Source organism: Megalobrama amblycephala, linkage group LG6 (assembly GCF_018812025.1).
Source record: "Megalobrama amblycephala isolate DHTTF-2021 linkage group LG6, ASM1881202v1, whole genome shotgun sequence".
In the NCBI taxonomy this organism is placed as follows: domain Eukaryota; kingdom Metazoa; phylum Chordata; class Actinopteri; order Cypriniformes; family Xenocyprididae; genus Megalobrama; species Megalobrama amblycephala.
The window spans coordinates 42,396,531-42,413,949 of NC_063049.1; the positions used below are offsets into that span (position 1 = coordinate 42,396,531).

Consider the following 17,419-nt stretch of genomic DNA (forward strand, 5'->3'; position numbering starts at 1 on the left):
TTTCTCTAGAAGAGAACTGATTTTTAACAATAACTTGTTAATAAACTGTTAAAGACAGACCTACTGAGCCACAAGGTTGTTAAAGGTGCCCTAGAACCCCTTTTCAAAAGATGTAATATAAGTCTAAGGTGTCCCCTGAATGTGTCTGTGAAGTTTCAGCTCAAAATACCCCATAGATTTTTTAAATTATTTTTTTAACTGCCTATTTTGAGCCATAATTACATATGCACCGATTCAGGCTGCGGCCCCTTTAAATCTCTCGCTCACCGCCCCCGCGAGCTCTCGACAGCCTTAAACAGCAAACACAAAGTTCACACAGCTAATATAACCCTCAAAATGGATCTTTACAAAGTGTTCGTCATGCATACATCAATTCATGTGAGTATAGTATTTATTTGGATGTTTACATTTGATTCTGAATGAGTTTGATGGTGCTCCGTGGCTATGCTAACATTACACACTGTTGGAGAGATTTATAAAGAATGAAGTTGTGTTTGTGAATTATACAGACTGCAAGCGTTTAATAATGAAAATAGCAACGGCTCTTGTCTCCGTGAATACAGTAATAAACGATGGTAACTTTAACCACATTTAACAGTACATTAGCAACATTCTAATGAAAGACAATTTACAAATATCACTAAAAATATCATGTTATCATGGATCATGTCAGTTATTATTGCTCCATCTGCCATTTTTCGCTATTGTTCTTGCTTGCTTACCTAGTCTGATGATTCAGCTGTGCACAGATCCAGACATTAATACTGGCTGCCCTTGTCTAATGCCTTGATCATGGGCTGGCATATGCAAATATTGGGGTCGTACATATTAATGATCCCGACTGTTACGTAACAGTCAGGGTTATGTTGAGATTTGCCTGTTCTTCGGAGGTCTTTTAAACAAATGAGATTTACACAAGAAGGAGGAAACAATGGAGTTTGAGACTCACTGTATGTCATTTCCATGTACTGAACTCTTGTTATTCAACTATGCCAATATAAATTCAATTTTTCATTCTAGGGCACCTTTAATAAATTGTATATGCTTTTGATGAAGCAATTAGCTTGCATTATTTTAACTTTTTTTTTTTAAAAACAGTGGAATTCCTGGTGAAAAAACTACATTACCCATGATTCTTTTTAGAAATCTCCACCAATCAGAGAATCAAAACAGAAAATTGCGCCAAAGAACTGTTTAGCTCCGCCCACTCAATCACAGCGAATTACAGTGAGTCTCTCTATGCTCTCAAACTACTTAAATATTTGTATGTATATGCATATTTTGCAATTAACGTAAAATATGTTGTTTCTATAAATATAGACAAATATATGGGATTGTAGTTATTTCCTCAGTTAAGTTGTAGTTAAGTTTGGTTTTGTTTTTTCATTGCAAAATGTAACTATATTGTCTCCCAGCTCTTTATAAAAAGTTGAATATACAAGTATGTCCAACTTAATCTGTATGCTTACATAGGCCGATGTTTACTTTGTAGCATATCTCAAATGCTTGATTGTTTGGATGCACGATATATCGGCCACAATATCGGTATCAGCATCAGCTGATATACGTTTATTTTTAATGTTATCGTTATCGGTCCGATAAGAAAATTTGGCCGATATATTAAAGCCGATAAATAATGGCTTATTTCCTTCAGCTGAGACACTTCAGATGTGCACTGTCCACCATTATTGTTTTGAATTGCTTGTAATATGATTAATATCACTTTAAAAAGGAAAATACAGTTAAGTGCAACAAGTGCATTGCAAGTCTGTCATAATATTATAATGAGAACATTATAATTGTGTGTTGGGACATGGCTTTTAATGGTGAGACTTTTGTTTTTGTAATCATTCTCTCAAAAATTATATAAAAATTTAGATTTAGATTTATCGGCCAATATATCGGTTATCGGCATACAAATATAAAGAATTATCGGTATCTGACAAAATGTTCATATCGGTTCATTGTTTATATCGTCTCAAAGTGTGAACTATATTATCGCCCTACTAAATGTATATAAGGCATGAAAATATTAATATATTGTAAACATTAACTGCTTTGAAATAATGTGCATTGTGAAAAATGCTATGTAAATAAATTTGACTATACAGTCTTGTATATTTGACATTCTGTCCGATTTTCAAGCACTTTTTAGCTTCAAATAAAAGTTTGTAACGTGAATGAACTCACTGGTTGGTTTGATTCATGGCTTGTGACTCTCTAACAAAGACTTTTTAAAATCCCTATGGTGAAAAATTCTTCTGGATCCAAGGTCACTGTAAAAGTGTCCTCAGAGTCCCTGAAAGCTTCGAATTACTTTTTTTCCTGATACCTCCAAGCTTTTGATTGAAGCACGGCTTCCATAAGCCGCTCAGGAAGAAACGACGGGAGGCAGGAGGAAGATACGAGATACTCGTAATTGATTAATATTAGGTCAATTGGTGCAAACCCTTCACCCCCCGTGGAGAAGCAGACCTCGAGGTCACAGACTTTAGGAGTCTGCTGTAATTGGATTTCAAATCTCATGAAGGCTTTCCTATTTGGTTATTAATTGAAAGAGCTTAATGAACTTTTTTTTTTCTTTTCTTGCCATCGGTGGCTGTTGAAGTACACATGAGGTCATATTGGTGCCAAGGTTCCCATCCTGTGAGGTCAAAGGTCATGTTTTCACTCACATGTGCCTTACGGCATTCCACTGCAGTTTTTATAACCTCCTCATAAATCAATCACATTTCCCCCCAAGGACTCCTTCGCCTGCTCTGTTCTCCTCCAGAGATGTTTCCTCCTGCAGAGCTCGTTTTTGGCTCAAGTGTACAGAATATACCGCTATACAATGAAGCATTGTTAAAGATTCACTTCTTTTACAAATTTTAGGTTTTTAGACACACATCTTAAAGGAATAGTTCACCCAAAAATAAAAAATAATGTCATTTACTCACCTTCATGTTGTTTCAAATGTTATTGTAGGTCTTTTTTTTTTTTTGTTCAGTTAGCAACTGTAATACAGAAATGCATTCTCACTTGTTTAAATATATTAACTATATTCACAATATGTGATTTTGCTGTAGGGCTGGGCGATATATCGCATGCGATTGTCACGCGCATTTCGTCAGTAAAGCTGGTTCCCTGATTACCGCTAAATCGGCATCACTTGCTTTCAAATGGAGCGGCATTTAATAAACAGAGCCGTAGTTCACTGATAAGTTACGCAATATCGCGTTCATTATCGAAGGCGATTCATCTGTGATAATGAACGCGATATTGCGTGGCTTATCAGTGATCTACGGCTCTGTCTATTAAATGCCGCTCCATTTGAAAGCAGGTGATGGCGATTTAGCGGTAATCAGGGAACCGGCTTTACTGACGAAATGCGCGTGACAATTGCATGCGATATATCGCCCAGCCCTATTTTGCTGGCAATTAAAATTAAATAGATTTTGTAAATTATTGTATTGTTCTTTTTCTAAGACTGTTTGTTTTTTGATTAATTTAAATTTTTTAATTTTTGTATCGTCCAACTCTAGTTTTCACACATAAATTCATTCATATGCAATATTCAATATTCATTTGCAAGTACATATTAGTGTTATTTTAGGATCATTAATATAGTTATACTTTAGGATCATATATATATATATATATATATATATATATATATATATATATATATATATTTTTTTTTTTTTTTTTTTTAGTTAACGATACACATATACATAATTATATCAAATTTTGACTGTATAAATCTGCACTCAAAGTATCTTAATGTTTCACGTGTTTCATGCATGATTTATATCTGTGTGTGTTTAAAAATTCTTAACACATCTGTTTGTTCTTATTATAGGTATGGAAAAATCGTATCAACCAAGGCCATCTTAGACAAAACCACAAACAAATGCAAAGGTACGTACATTTATGTTTTGACCTCTGATTTGTGTATCTCAATATCTGTGCAGTTTAGTGTTTTTCCCTAAGATGGGATTTCATATTCCTCTGAGAGCTGCTTATTGTATTGATGTGCACACCAACGTTTAATTCAAATAAACAAATCGCAAATTTAGCTTTTGATGGCTGAGATAATGAAAGAACACAGTTGTTTTTGCAGTAAAGTGCAACAATAGCCTCGTTTCCATTACAGATTTGTGCAAAACTTTTGCGATGTTTTCTTAATATCGATAAAAAACTATTGCGAAATGACGGCGTTTCCATTAACCGATGTTATGTGACTAAAATGTCTTTTTTTCCCCTCTCGCAATGTCATTCCAAAAATCACGGCAACGGATGTTGGTAGGTTTACGTATATCCCAGCCACTGCACTAGCTAAGGGTGTCACCGAAATTAAGTCACAATCTCAAACTTCGAATTAAAAAATGGAATCGTCGATGCTGCCACGCCCCCATGTCACGTCCGGTTGCTTGCCAAGCGGAAAAAAACACACTTGTTGAAGTGCTGCGAGTCAACCTCCTCTAACAGCCACTCAAAAGATAGCATGGCAACTGCAGATACAGGAGACCCATCGACAGAACTCGAACCCCCTCCTCTTTCACTGAAGTCGCTGGTGTGGAAGTATTTTGGTTGTCGACAAAAAAAACAACAGTTTGCAAGCTATGCTATGTGCGTGTACCATATTCTCTCACTGGCAGCATGACTAACATGGCAGGACATCTCTGCAGGCACCACAAAAACATAGATTTATCTGTTAAACCAACACCTACACAAACTACTCTTCCGTCTTCATTTGGAATTAAACTTCCAAGAAACTCAACTCGTGCAAATGCAATTACGCGTGCGTTAGGAGTATTCATAGCCGCGGACATGCAACCTTATTCGGTGGTGGAAAACTCGGGTTTTAGGCATTTAAAAGTCTAGTCTGAAAAATGGCATAGCAACCTGTGCTTTAAAAAAAATAAATGTAAAAATCGAGAATCGAATCGAACCATGAGCTTAGAATCGAAAATGTAATCGAATCGAGGATTTGGAGAATCGTGACACCCCTAGCACTAGCCATTATTTTTTAATCAAAGGAGACTTCGGCATGTTGTCCAAGCATTTATGGCAAGTAGAGCCCCTTATACTTGGGATCGGCCACATATGAGGTGTTTCTGGGTGTTTCTCCCTCCTATCTGCTTCGAGGTCTTGATAAATTCAAATTGTGGCATTTTTTTGTTTTCTAGAATCCAGCATTCCCGTAATACTTTTGTCTTTTATGAGTTTAATGAAGAACTCTCGTCTTCTGTCCAAACCCTCTTTAAAGAATGATTGACTTTTACATATGGCAGGTGACCTGTAAATGCAAAAAAAAAAAAACTCCATTGGAGTTTTGCAAAATATTCCTTTTTTGAACTGCCTGAAAAACCACTGAACTTTTTTTGCGATATATGGGAATTTTTGCGAAATTGGCGTGTTTCCAATGTTCAGTACGCGCAATTTAAAGGGTAATGGAAACGTGGCTAATGTGGTAAAAATGAGTAAAAATCCCATTCATTTTCTCTATGGAGAAGCAGATTTTTAAAGATAACATGCAAAACTTTCTAGACAGATCCACCATGAGCTTTGAGGTTGTTCAGTGATTATATATGCTTCTCAAGAAATCACAAATCAGTCATTTTTAAATTAACATATGCATTTTTTTAATCATGTTTAATAGCTTGTGTGAAAATGTGCCTGTTATCTGTGCACTTATCATTCTGTATTGAAAAATCAATAAAGAAAAAAAAAAAATGATGCCAAATTTCTAAAAATGCCTATGTAAAACATTAATTGGAAAAAATACTTCTGCTGAAAAACTAGCCATTCTGTAGAATTTCAAAGTAATGTCAATCCAAATGCACATTCAGGTTTTATTCATTTTCATGAAAGGTCTCATGCAGATTTTGCCATATATCTATATCTAAATTCAGGTCCTTCAGCTCATGGTGTTTATAATGCTTGTGACTGGGTTGCGTCTTATTCTGTTTCTGCTGACCACAAAGTGTTTTATCTGGTCGTCTGCTTATGTCGTTGATGCTTTTCACCACACTCACGTCATGATTCATGACTGCTGGACTGCAGCCTTGATTTAGTCCGCATGTATGAGTAGATCTGAGTAATATATCTAAAAAAAAAAGAATTCCATTATCTCAATATTCATTCATTTTCTTTTACGATTCGATTCACATTTGATTTGATTCCAATTCAGTTCGATATTGATTATTTTGGATATATATCATATACAGTACATGGCAATACAATACCTCTCAGCTAATGCTGTGAACTATACAGGGAGTCAAATTTCCTGATAATTCACAAAATACATTAAGGTGCATCTTCCTCACTTTAATGGACAAATAAAAACACATTAAAAAGGTTGCAATATCCAGTGTTGCTTTATTTTATATTGCCAGCAAAATCATTGCAGTATATTATATAAGTGCGTATGCACACTTCTGCGATGTGTGAGTGTTTATGTGGGGTTGGTGTGTGTGTGTGTTTGCGTGTTCACGCCCTGCTTTCCGTCATTGAGCAGCTATGCTGCCGTGGGTGTATCAGGAAACAGATACGCAGTCAGTCTGTTGCTGTTTCCCAGACCCCTTGCTGTTATTCCTGTCCTGGCCTTGGTGTCTTGACTGAGGCCTCTGGGGTTTGTTCCAGACCGGTGTCGTCCAGTATCTGGCTCTGTTCCTGGGCTTGGCACCTCGGGGCAGGACTGCCCTGGAGCATGTGGCTGAGTCACAGCGCTGTGGATTATTTATGTGCTGAGTAATTTCAGTCAGGCCCAAGGAGGGTGTTGATGGACTGGCTTCACGTCTTAATTTCCTGTAGTCCAGCCCTTCTCAACCCGCACGAATTTCAAAGACGCCGGATGGAAAATGTTAACCCCGAGTATCACTGCGATGCACAAATGCAAATGATCTAAACCCAACCCACAGTCTAACCAGAGAAGCCCGACTTTCACTTTCACATCAAACTGCTAAATACAATAATACAATAATTTCGACGTGATTTTGCTGGGAGTGTAAAAATAAGCTTTTTATTTGACTAAAGATGGTGTCATTACATTAGTTTCTAGTTTAGGCTAGTTTCACATTTAAATTGATTAAGCCTGGAATAATAGTCAGATATGGAACAGTTTATTGAACTTTTAGATAAAATATTTTGAAAAATCTTGCATGTGTGTTTTTTTGTTGAGTATCATATTTGATACACCAATGGCTCATATAGTATGATATAGTGAGAATATGAAGCTCATACTCGTACAGAAACACCTCAATGTTAGGCCCAAACTGAGCAAAAATATGCAGTTTGGTGCAGTTGTTATATTTATATGGACAAAAATATTGCTTGTAATGTAAATCAATGAGATCTTTATGCATGTAATGCATGTAAATATCATCATTGTCACTCTTTATCTCCCAATAATGTCTTGGTAAGATGATATTTAAATGCTTATTTTTATGACAAAAGCTTTGTAGTTCCTGATAATTTACTCACCCCCATGTCATCCAAGATGTTCATGTCTTTCTTTCTTCAGTCGAAAAGAAATGAAGGTTTTTGAGGAAAACTTTCCAGGATTTTTCTCCACATAGTGGACTTTAATGGGGATCAGCGGGTTGAAGGTCCAAATGTCAGTTTCAGTGCATCTTCTAAAAAAAATAAAAATTATATATATTTTAACCACAAATGCTCGTCTTGCACTGCTCTGCGCCACGCATTACGTAGTCATGTTGGAAAGGTCACGCGTGACGTAGGTGAAAAGAAAAATCCTGGAATGTTTTCCTCAAAAACCTTCATTTCTTTTCGACTGAAGAAAGACATAAACATCTTGGATGACATGGGGGTGAGTAAATTATCAGGAAAATTTTAATTTGAAAGTGAACTAATCCTTTAAATGTTTAGTTTTATGATCAACTCTGTAGTTTTAAAACATATAATTCAATGCAATACAATGATGATGATGAGAGACGATCAAATAAACCTTCCTCAAAACAAAAGCCTGATTGATCATATCTGATACTCAGTTTTTTAACAGGATTTATCTAAAAGAAGTTATGCGTAGATAATAAGTTGCTTCGGTCCAGTTCGGTAAGTGTTCATCTTGAAATATTACTAACAATATAAATTTATTCTGATGTTTACTTAATAAAAATCAGTAAAGATTTCACAGCAAAAAGACACGTGAACCACGACCTTTACAATTATACTAAAAGACTTTTACTTGCTAAAAAGTGTAAACTATCAATATGACGACAAAAGAAAACTCTCAATTTGAGGACAAAAGGCATGTAGTAGATTTTTCACCAACATTTTGATCATGTTGATCTTTTAAAGGCCTTAGAAATTCATGCATCAAAAATGTTACAGCAGGGAATCAGTTCAAAGTGGGATCAATTTGAACCTGATTCAGTGAATCATTTATAGCATCGCTTAACAGCATTCCATTTTCCATATATTAAACTGTTTTAGTAAAATGTAGGAAAATATTGCCTTTTATTTCTGTGTTTTTATATTGGTAAATATGTGTGTTTATATTTAAAAATGCATAAATCTATTTGACTTCTTTCATTAAACATTTTGAATCTACTTCACTACAGTGATGGTTGAAATGTTGGATCCTCTGATTAAAAGAGAAACACTCTTTTATGCTATTTCAACCACATTGTGTTTTCTCTTACATCTAAACAATTTGATCTGATATGAAATGGTGTTGATGTCCGTAGCAGATGGATCATACCTGTGGCTGCGTTTAGTGAGTGTTTCTTTGTCCTGTACGTCATACATATATTTGAGCTGTTAGTCAGGATGTTCTGTGCTGGCTGTGTTTGTGGTTTGACCTGTTCGCTGATTAAATATAGCAACCGGCTGCAGCAGAGGAGTGTGAAGGGAGGAGCTGAACGTAAGGACTTATCTTGGATCAGCTTCCTCGTGTCCATTTAATTGTTCTCATTAGGGGAAGCAAACACTGATAGTGCAGCGGTTCTCTCACTCGGGGCTCTGTGATAGATGAGTCACAGCACACTTACTCACACACGCTGAGATAAGATACTCTCCTCAACCCGCCGCTTCGGTTCTTCCTGCTCTTAAAGTGGAAACCGCTAATGTGTTCACCCAATACACTCTTTGCACACGCTCTCAAGAGGTCCTGTGTCTGTTGGCGTTTTGTGCATTAAAAAAGTATACACCCATTAGATGGTGTCATTTAAGATCTGTTGAGTTTTGCATCTTTATTGTCTGGTAAATTGCATCACTTTTCCTGATTACATAATTTCTTGTCACAAAGTTTCTTTAAATTTTCAATAACAGTGTTGCGCATTTCCAAAACGTTTTGTGAAATGGAAAAATGTGCACTTGATCAATTTATGTTTTTCGGAAGATATGACTTAGGGATTAATGTTTATTAGCTAATTAAGCAGGAAAAAACACATGATTCCTAAATAAGAATGTTAACTTTCTATTAGAACTTTGTGTTATATTAGAACTCTTTTACTTTGACAGAGGTCTTGGACTTTAGTCACCATTTTATTATTTTATTAATTTAACATTTTATTCATTTTGTTTTGTTTTATTTTAGAGTAAAATAAAATAATCTACTCTAAAATACTCTAAAATAAAAATCTAAATAAATGAAACTTTAAAATGCTTTTAAAATAAAATTATCTAAATACACTAAAATAAAATACTCTAAAATAAAATAAAATACTCTAAAACAATAAAATATTCTAAAATGTTTTTAAAATAAAATACTCTAAAATAAAATACTTTACTCTAAAATGCTCTAAAATAAAAATACTCTACTCTAAAATACTCTAAAATACTTTTAAAATAAAATACTCTGCTTTAAAATAATTTAAAAATAAAATCCTCTAAAATAAAATAGATTATTTAATTTTAGAGTATTTAGAGTAAAATAAAATCCTCTAAAATAAAATAGATTATTTAATTTTAGAGTATTTTTGAGCAGAATATTTTAGAGTAAAATAAAATATTCTACAATAAAATACTTAAATACTTTTAAAACAAAATCCTCTAAAACAAAATCCTCTAAAATTAAAATAGAGTATTTAATTTAAGAGTATTTTAGAGAAGAATATTTTAGAGTAAAATAAAATCTTCTAAAATAAAATACTTAAATAATTTTAAAATAAAATCTTCTAAAATAAAATAGATTATTTAATTTTAGAGTATTTAATTTTAGAGTATTTTTGAGCAGAATGTTTTAGAGTAAAAAAAATATTCTAAAATAAAACACTTACTTTAAATACTTTTAAAATAAAATGCTCTAAAATAAAATAGAGTATTTTTATTTCTTTATTTTTTATATTTTTTTTTTTAACGTTTACCCTATAGATTCACCCTAGAACACCTTGTTTTTCAGGTTGAAACTGTGTGTTGTTCATGTGCGCTGTCTCTTTAAAGCTGTATCTAACACCATGTTGTGGTTGTCTTTCTCTCAGGGTATGGCTTTGTGGACTTTGACAGCCCTGCTGCTGCTCAGAAAGCCGTCAGCGCTCTGAAGACCAGCGGAGTTCAGGCTCAGATGGCAAAGGTAAGAGCACACCTGCGTACACCTGTTCTTCCTGTCACCTGCAGCGAGCTGCTCCTGACACGCTTCACTGAGTCCGTGTGACGTCAGGTGACTGTGATGTCAGAGGCAGACGCTTGTGAATGTTTGAACTTGTGCTGTTCATAGGCAGACACACCCTCACAGGTGCAGCATCCAGACAAACCCGCTGAATGTTTCAAAGACAAACAGAAACCTTTGTGATATTTCCATGACAATTAAACACATTTTCTACCAAATTCTCTTTATTGTAGTATATAAAAATGAATGATGCATTTTATATATATACGAGTATTACATTTAATGAGTATATGATATATATCTGGAGTTGGCAGAGCGTTGCATTTGTGTTGCATTGCAATTGTGTGGTTTACATTCCTGTGGAAGTTAAAAGCCTTGACAATCAGGCTCTATAAAAGCCTCAGTCAGGGTGTGTCTCATTCCACTCCCTTGTTCACGTGACTCAAATCTAGTGAGCTGCCTACATAGTCAGCATTTTAAGGCATGCTTTCTTCTTTCCCCAGTTTTATTTCTAAACTAATTAAAGATGTTTCGTTTGATTGCCTGGAGGTGAAGTCTGGTTTTTGTTAAAGGAGGGCGTAAATTGCAAAAATGCATTCCTTTTGTTGTTCGTGAAGACAACTTATATTGACTCTGACTTGTTGTTCTTGGTATTTGTGATGATTCACTAACAAGTTAGAGCATCAGAATTTGCATGCATATTTATTTAAAGGGCAAGTGTGTAATTAAAACATGTATCAGTACTGACAGTGTTGTTTGTGCTGAAGATATGATTTCAAGAGCACAGTTATGTGTGTTTGATTATGACTAAATCCTAAAGGAAGAGTTCACCTAACAATGAAAGTTTTTTTTTTTTTGTCTTTCTGTCCCTGAACAGTACATTAGAAATGGGCGAGAGTTGTGCTTTTTTCATGCTCTCACTCTGGCGTAGACATCTTGGCGTGTTGTCCTTGGATGTATCGTCCCTTCACCTTGTTTATGATATAAACAGATGGTTAGACATCAATATCTCAGACAGGAAGCCCCTGGAGTAACCTAGTGACAAGGCACTGTGTCTGAACCCTGGACGCTGTCTTTGTCTGCAATGGAAAACTAGCTTACTATTTTTAAGTATGACTTTATACTGCCTACTGTGTTTCTAAAATATGTATGCGCTCGAGAACACATTATGCAACGATAAATCTCTTGCATCTCGTTGCATGTTTAATTCAGCAAGTGTCTTTTAGTTATCATATCAGAAATTGCATTGCAATCTTTTTGCATTTTAATCAAATATTGAGTCAAGTAAGAGACATTAAGTAGCATTGCATTTGCATTGATGCATATCGCTACTTTTCAGGAAACATTGTATTTTTTTAAATAATTAATAGGGCTGCCCCTTAATATCCTGTTGTTAGTCGATGAGAAGAGGCTTAGTCGACCAAAATTGGTATTAGTTGGTAGGTTGCGGGAAAAAAAAGACCTTCATAGGAAGTGGCGAAATCACACAGTCTGTGACGGACAGATTGTTAAAGAAAATCCAAAGTTTCGCCTGTCATTCATAAATATGGCTTATCACTTGAAACATGCAAGCAGTAGCAACTTTACTAGTCCGCTCGCTTTCTGCATGACATGGAGGCGCCGGTGCGATCACTTGCATTTAACTTAAAATACTCTGTCATTTTTGGCCGTACAGATAAGAATAATACAACATTTGAAACTGTAAATGCTTTTATTTCTGTAAACTCACAATAACAACAAAACATTGTGCTTTTGTAAAATAATGAAAACAAACAGCATGCAATTTCTGCCGTCTCAGTTTCAAGTGAACTTGAGCGCGCCACAAAAATGAAACGAAATTCAGCGTATACTTGGCCCCACAGACATATATATATCTATAGAAAGCTTTAAATGTCTACTTTAAAATTAACCAATTCAAATCTAAAAACAAATATTCTCTGATTATGTAATCTGTATTAAACATGCATATAGGCGTGTCCACGAGTCAGCATCATCGACTTCATCTCTGCAGCCGAAAACACACAAAACACTAGTTTATTAATACATTATTAAAATGTTCAGAAGTCTACTTATGTTTTTTCACGCCATATTCAAAATCAATAAATTTAGACCCCCCTGCCAGATTATTACCCCCTAGTATTGGTAGGTTTAGGATAAGGTGTGGTGGAGGGTTTCGGATTAGGAGTGTGGTTAAGATTAGGCAATCGGGTAGCGACTTCAACGAGGGGGCTAATAATTTGGCAGGGGGTCAAAATTCGACACAACACCGGTGCACTGCTGCAAGCTTTATGTATGTGTTTGAGCGTTGATAAGGCTATGTATTATATATAGGCAACTAAAGACTCATTATTATGATTTATATGGTTTATCAAAATAAATGCGCGATTTAGTCGACTAATCGCTTAAATGAACGACTACTATTCGACTAGAAAAATCTTTAGTTGAGGGCAGCCCTAATAATTAAACACTATGTTGTCAAAGTTGATCTTGTGGCTTTATATTTGGTCAGACGCTTGCATATTTCATTATATCATTTCACAACATTTGTACACAATCAAGCTCAAAAGGAGTTACAAGGTTTTTGATCAATGAAGTTCTGACAAATACTTGTTTTGTCTGTCGTGTCGCACAGGCTATTTAAGACAAAATTTTGCTATGAATCAATGGCAAATGCTAGACTAACACTCTTCTCTGCTCCTCAAATACATAAAACATTAGCATTTTACATATATAGTGTTTCTTGAGTAAAGAAAACGCTGTACTTATTCAAGCGACCAGTTCTTTACATTTATTTGATCAAAAATACAGAAAAAACAGTAATATTGTGAAATATTATTACAATTTAAAATAACAGTTTCTATTTTAATATACTTTGAAATATATTTTATTTCTGTGATGGCAAAGCTGAATTTTCAGCATCATTACTCCAGTCTTCAGTGTCACATGATCCTTCAGAAATCATTTTGATATGCTAATTTATTATCAATTTTGGAAACAGTTGTTGTATTTTTTGGAACATGTGATACTTTTTCAGGATTCTTTGATGAATAAAAAGTTAAAAAGAACAGCATTTATTCAAAATAGAAATCTTTTCTAACAATAAAAATCTTTACTATTACTTTTGATCAATTTAACACATCCTTGCTGAATAAAAGTATTAATTTCTTTCAAAAGAAAAGAAATGACTGACCCCAAACTTTTTGAACGGCAGTGTATATTGTTACAAAAGATATTTATTTTATTTATTTACCCTTGCATTGCAAACAAGCAGAGATGTTAGATGGGGCGGGGTTATGAGGTTTGACTGACAGTTTGAGGATCCAATGGAGTTACGAGGTTTAGTCACAAGCTCTTTTTAATACTTTTTATTGGTAAATTATTTGCAAAACCCACAGAGAGATGTACAGGGTGACCAATAGAAATGATTTATTGAAAAAAAAAATATATGGAGAAATTAGATTTCTGCCCGACTGCGACGATATAGTATTGCACATAATGTTTTCTGTTGTATACTTCACATTTTGTCATAGTAGGTCATCTGGATATTCTATACATGTAGAAACTTCACATACTGCGCATGGTATATGTGCTATATAGTGCAGGAATAGTAAGAGTAATATATTCTGAACATAGTCTTCTTACACCCTCACATATGCCATGCATTCTCGTTCACACATATACACTTGTTTTTTTTTCCTCTCACTTTCTCTTGTACCATCTGTGTCTGACACACACTTACTCTATACGCATATTGTGTGCTTTTTCTGTCGAAGTCACATGGTTCATATTGAGTAAATTGTTAGCAGGTGACACACATGCAAGCCCACACACACAGAGATACCAATGTTTCCTGCGCTGTTATTCAGGAGCATTGCTTCATACTAGTCTAGTATGATACTCCAGACTTAGATTCGTTGTTTTAAAATGTTTTTTTTTGTGCTGGAAATTGGTATTTGGTGTCTAATGTCAGCTGATCAGCTAATAGGGATGTGTGTGAGATTGATGTACTGCGTCTTTTCTCAGTATCTGTACACTGATATCAGCGTAAAGCTCTTAATGCCTGACCTGAGAGATGTAATTCAGCATTGCGTGCCTGAAGCGGCTCAGCGTCAGGACGTTCCAGCACTGAGCTGATTTCCATGTCTGAACAGCCTCGCTCTGTCCGGTAATCTGAGGCCAGCTGCACCAGCCCACTGTAACTTAGCCTATAGGTGTATATGTAGATTTTGAGCACATTTTTAAATAATAGTCATGAAAATGTCATGAAAACCTACAAAATAACACAAATGGAAGAATGGGAGTGATGCACACTTGATGATGTTTGCTCCAACCAAGCCAACTTGTTTTTTAATGTAACAAAAATCTACAAAATGCATATATATACCAGTCAAAAGTTTGGAAACATTACTATTTTTAATGTTTTTTTAAATAAGTCTCTTCTGCTCTTCAAGGCTACATTTATTTGATCAAAAATACAGAAAAAAACAGTAATATTGTGAAATATTATTACAATTTAAAATAACGGTTTTCTATTTTAATGTATTTTGAAATATATTTTATTTCTGTGATCAAAGCTGAATTTTCAGCATCATTACTCCAGTCTTCAGTGTCACATGATCCTTCAAAAATCATTTTGATATGCTAATTTATTATCAATTTTGGAAACAGTTGTGCTGCTTCTTTTTTTTTTTTTTTTTTTTTTTTTTTTTTGGAACATGTGATACTTTTTTCAGGATTCATTGATGAATAAAAAGTTAAAAAGAACAGCATTTATTCAAAATAGAAACCTTTTCTAATAATAAAAATCTTTACTATTACTTTTGATCAATTTAACACATCCTTGCTGAATAAAAGTATTCATTTCTTTCAAAAGAAAACAAATTACTGACCCCAAACTTTTTGAACGGTAGTGTATATTGTTACAAAAGATATTTATTTTAAATAAATGCTGTTCATTTTTTAACTTTTTATTCATCAATGAATCCTGAAAAAAAGTATCACAGGTTATAAAAAAAAAAAAAAAAATATATATATATATATATATAAAATATATTATGCAGCACAACTGTTTGAAAGAGACTTCTTTTAAAAACATTAAAAATAGTAATGTTTCCAAACTTTCGACCGGTACTGCAAGTATTATTTTTGTATTTATATATTAAATTATTATACATTTAATATAAAGTATATTTAAATGTACAAATAATAATACTATGTCCTCAATAATACTAATAAATATACTAATAAATATATTAAAAATTTGTCCTCAAACCTTAAATCAATACTTCATATTGATTAAAATACACATATATATATATATATATATATATATATATATATATATATATATATATATATATATATATATATATATATATATATATATATATATATATATATACTGTGATATTTTTTTCAGGGTTCTTTGATGAATAGAAAGATCAAAAGAACTGCATTTATTTGAAATAGATTTTTTTTGTAATAATGTAAATGTCTTTTGTGTCACTTTTGATTAATCTGATCTGGCATCTAATGCATTTTTTTCATATCATTCTACATATTTCTGTCAATTTTAATACATTTTATTCATGCTATTTTGCTTACAGCACCTTTTAAATAAGATCTTCCGTATGGCTGGTGTAGCCCGACCCTGATGATCAGGGTTAGCACCGGTATGTGGCTCTGGTGTTAGATTTCAGTCTGGATAAGTCTGTTTAAAAACCACGCCAGCGTTTTAGTTCTCCCCCTGGAGCAAGCCAAGCACATTGTGAATTTATTTGCCATTCAAAAACGGGCCCATAAAACACCCACTATTAGCTACAGCGTTCGACCTTCGGTGTTAAGTTATGGACATTGTCATTTGTAATTGCTCCATCTTTTTAAAAAAAATAAAATAAACATTGTTTTTAATGACTCTTTAGGATCTCCAGCACCCGTTTGCTCTTCCGTCCGTTACCCGTGATGGAGCAGCGGTCTCTGGGTACGACAGCTCAGCGCCGGCCCTCTGCCATTGTTCCCTAATGGTGCTATGCTGATTTTTTCTGTCAGCGTATTACTTTAGTAATCCAATCCCGCCTCTCCCTTGTCTTCTCTTTGTTCTGCTCATTTTTCCTCCATCTCTTAGGGGTGGAGATTGAACGCAGTAGGATGTTAATGAATATTAATGTAGCGGCCCTTTTGTCCCTGGGGAGAGTCTCTCTCTCCCTCTCTGCCTGTTTCTCTTTTCGTTTCTGCTGATGGAAGGGAAACTACGGCAGGAAATCAGTCGACGTTTCAGCGCTTGGATGGGGGGTGGCCGAGAGCCGCATGCAAATGAGCTGCTCATCAATATTAATGCTTGCCCTTTATTAGCTAGAGAGTATGGAGAGGGAGACATGTTTTCACTTTAGCCTCTTTTATGAATTTAATTCACCTGTACTGTGCAAGTATGTGTTTAGATATTGTCTTCATTAACAGTTCTAGCAAAGCTTAATGAGCTGCCTACCTAGGCAGTATTTTAAGGCATCGACACAAATCCTTTCAAAACGTAGGCAGCACTGCATGTATCCTTTGCAGAAATACAAGTTTCCACAAGATGGATAATTCACTATTAACTATGACTTTTGCCTCAATAATCTCCTAATTTACTGCTTATTAATAGTTAGTAAGGTAGTTGTTAAGTTTAGGTATTGGTAGAATTAAGGGATGTAGAATATGATCATGCAGAATAAGGCATTAATATGTGCTTTATAAGTACTAATAAACCACCAATCCTCTAGTAATATGCATGGTAATAAGTTAAAAGTGAGAATTGATCCCCATATTAAATATATACGGGTCAAAGACGTGACGGGTAATTTTTTGTCCAAAGGCCTTAATAAATAA

At 34.4% G+C, this 17,419-nt stretch overlaps 1 protein-coding gene across 4 annotated transcripts in view; it reads left to right on the forward strand.

Annotated features, from left to right (window-relative positions):
• Positions 1 to 17,419, forward strand: part of LOC125270770 (RNA-binding motif, single-stranded-interacting protein 1) — an 85,335-nt gene that overhangs the window by 41,703 nt on the left and 26,213 nt on the right. For all 4 annotated transcript variants that reach the window (XM_048194694.1, XM_048194690.1, XM_048194691.1 and 1 more), the window contains exons 3-4: positions 3,842 to 3,900; positions 10,428 to 10,519. In XM_048194694.1, coding sequence (XP_048050651.1) covers positions 3,842 to 3,900; positions 10,428 to 10,519 — 151 coding nt within the window. The remainder of the gene's footprint in view (positions 1 to 3,841; positions 3,901 to 10,427; positions 10,520 to 17,419) is intronic.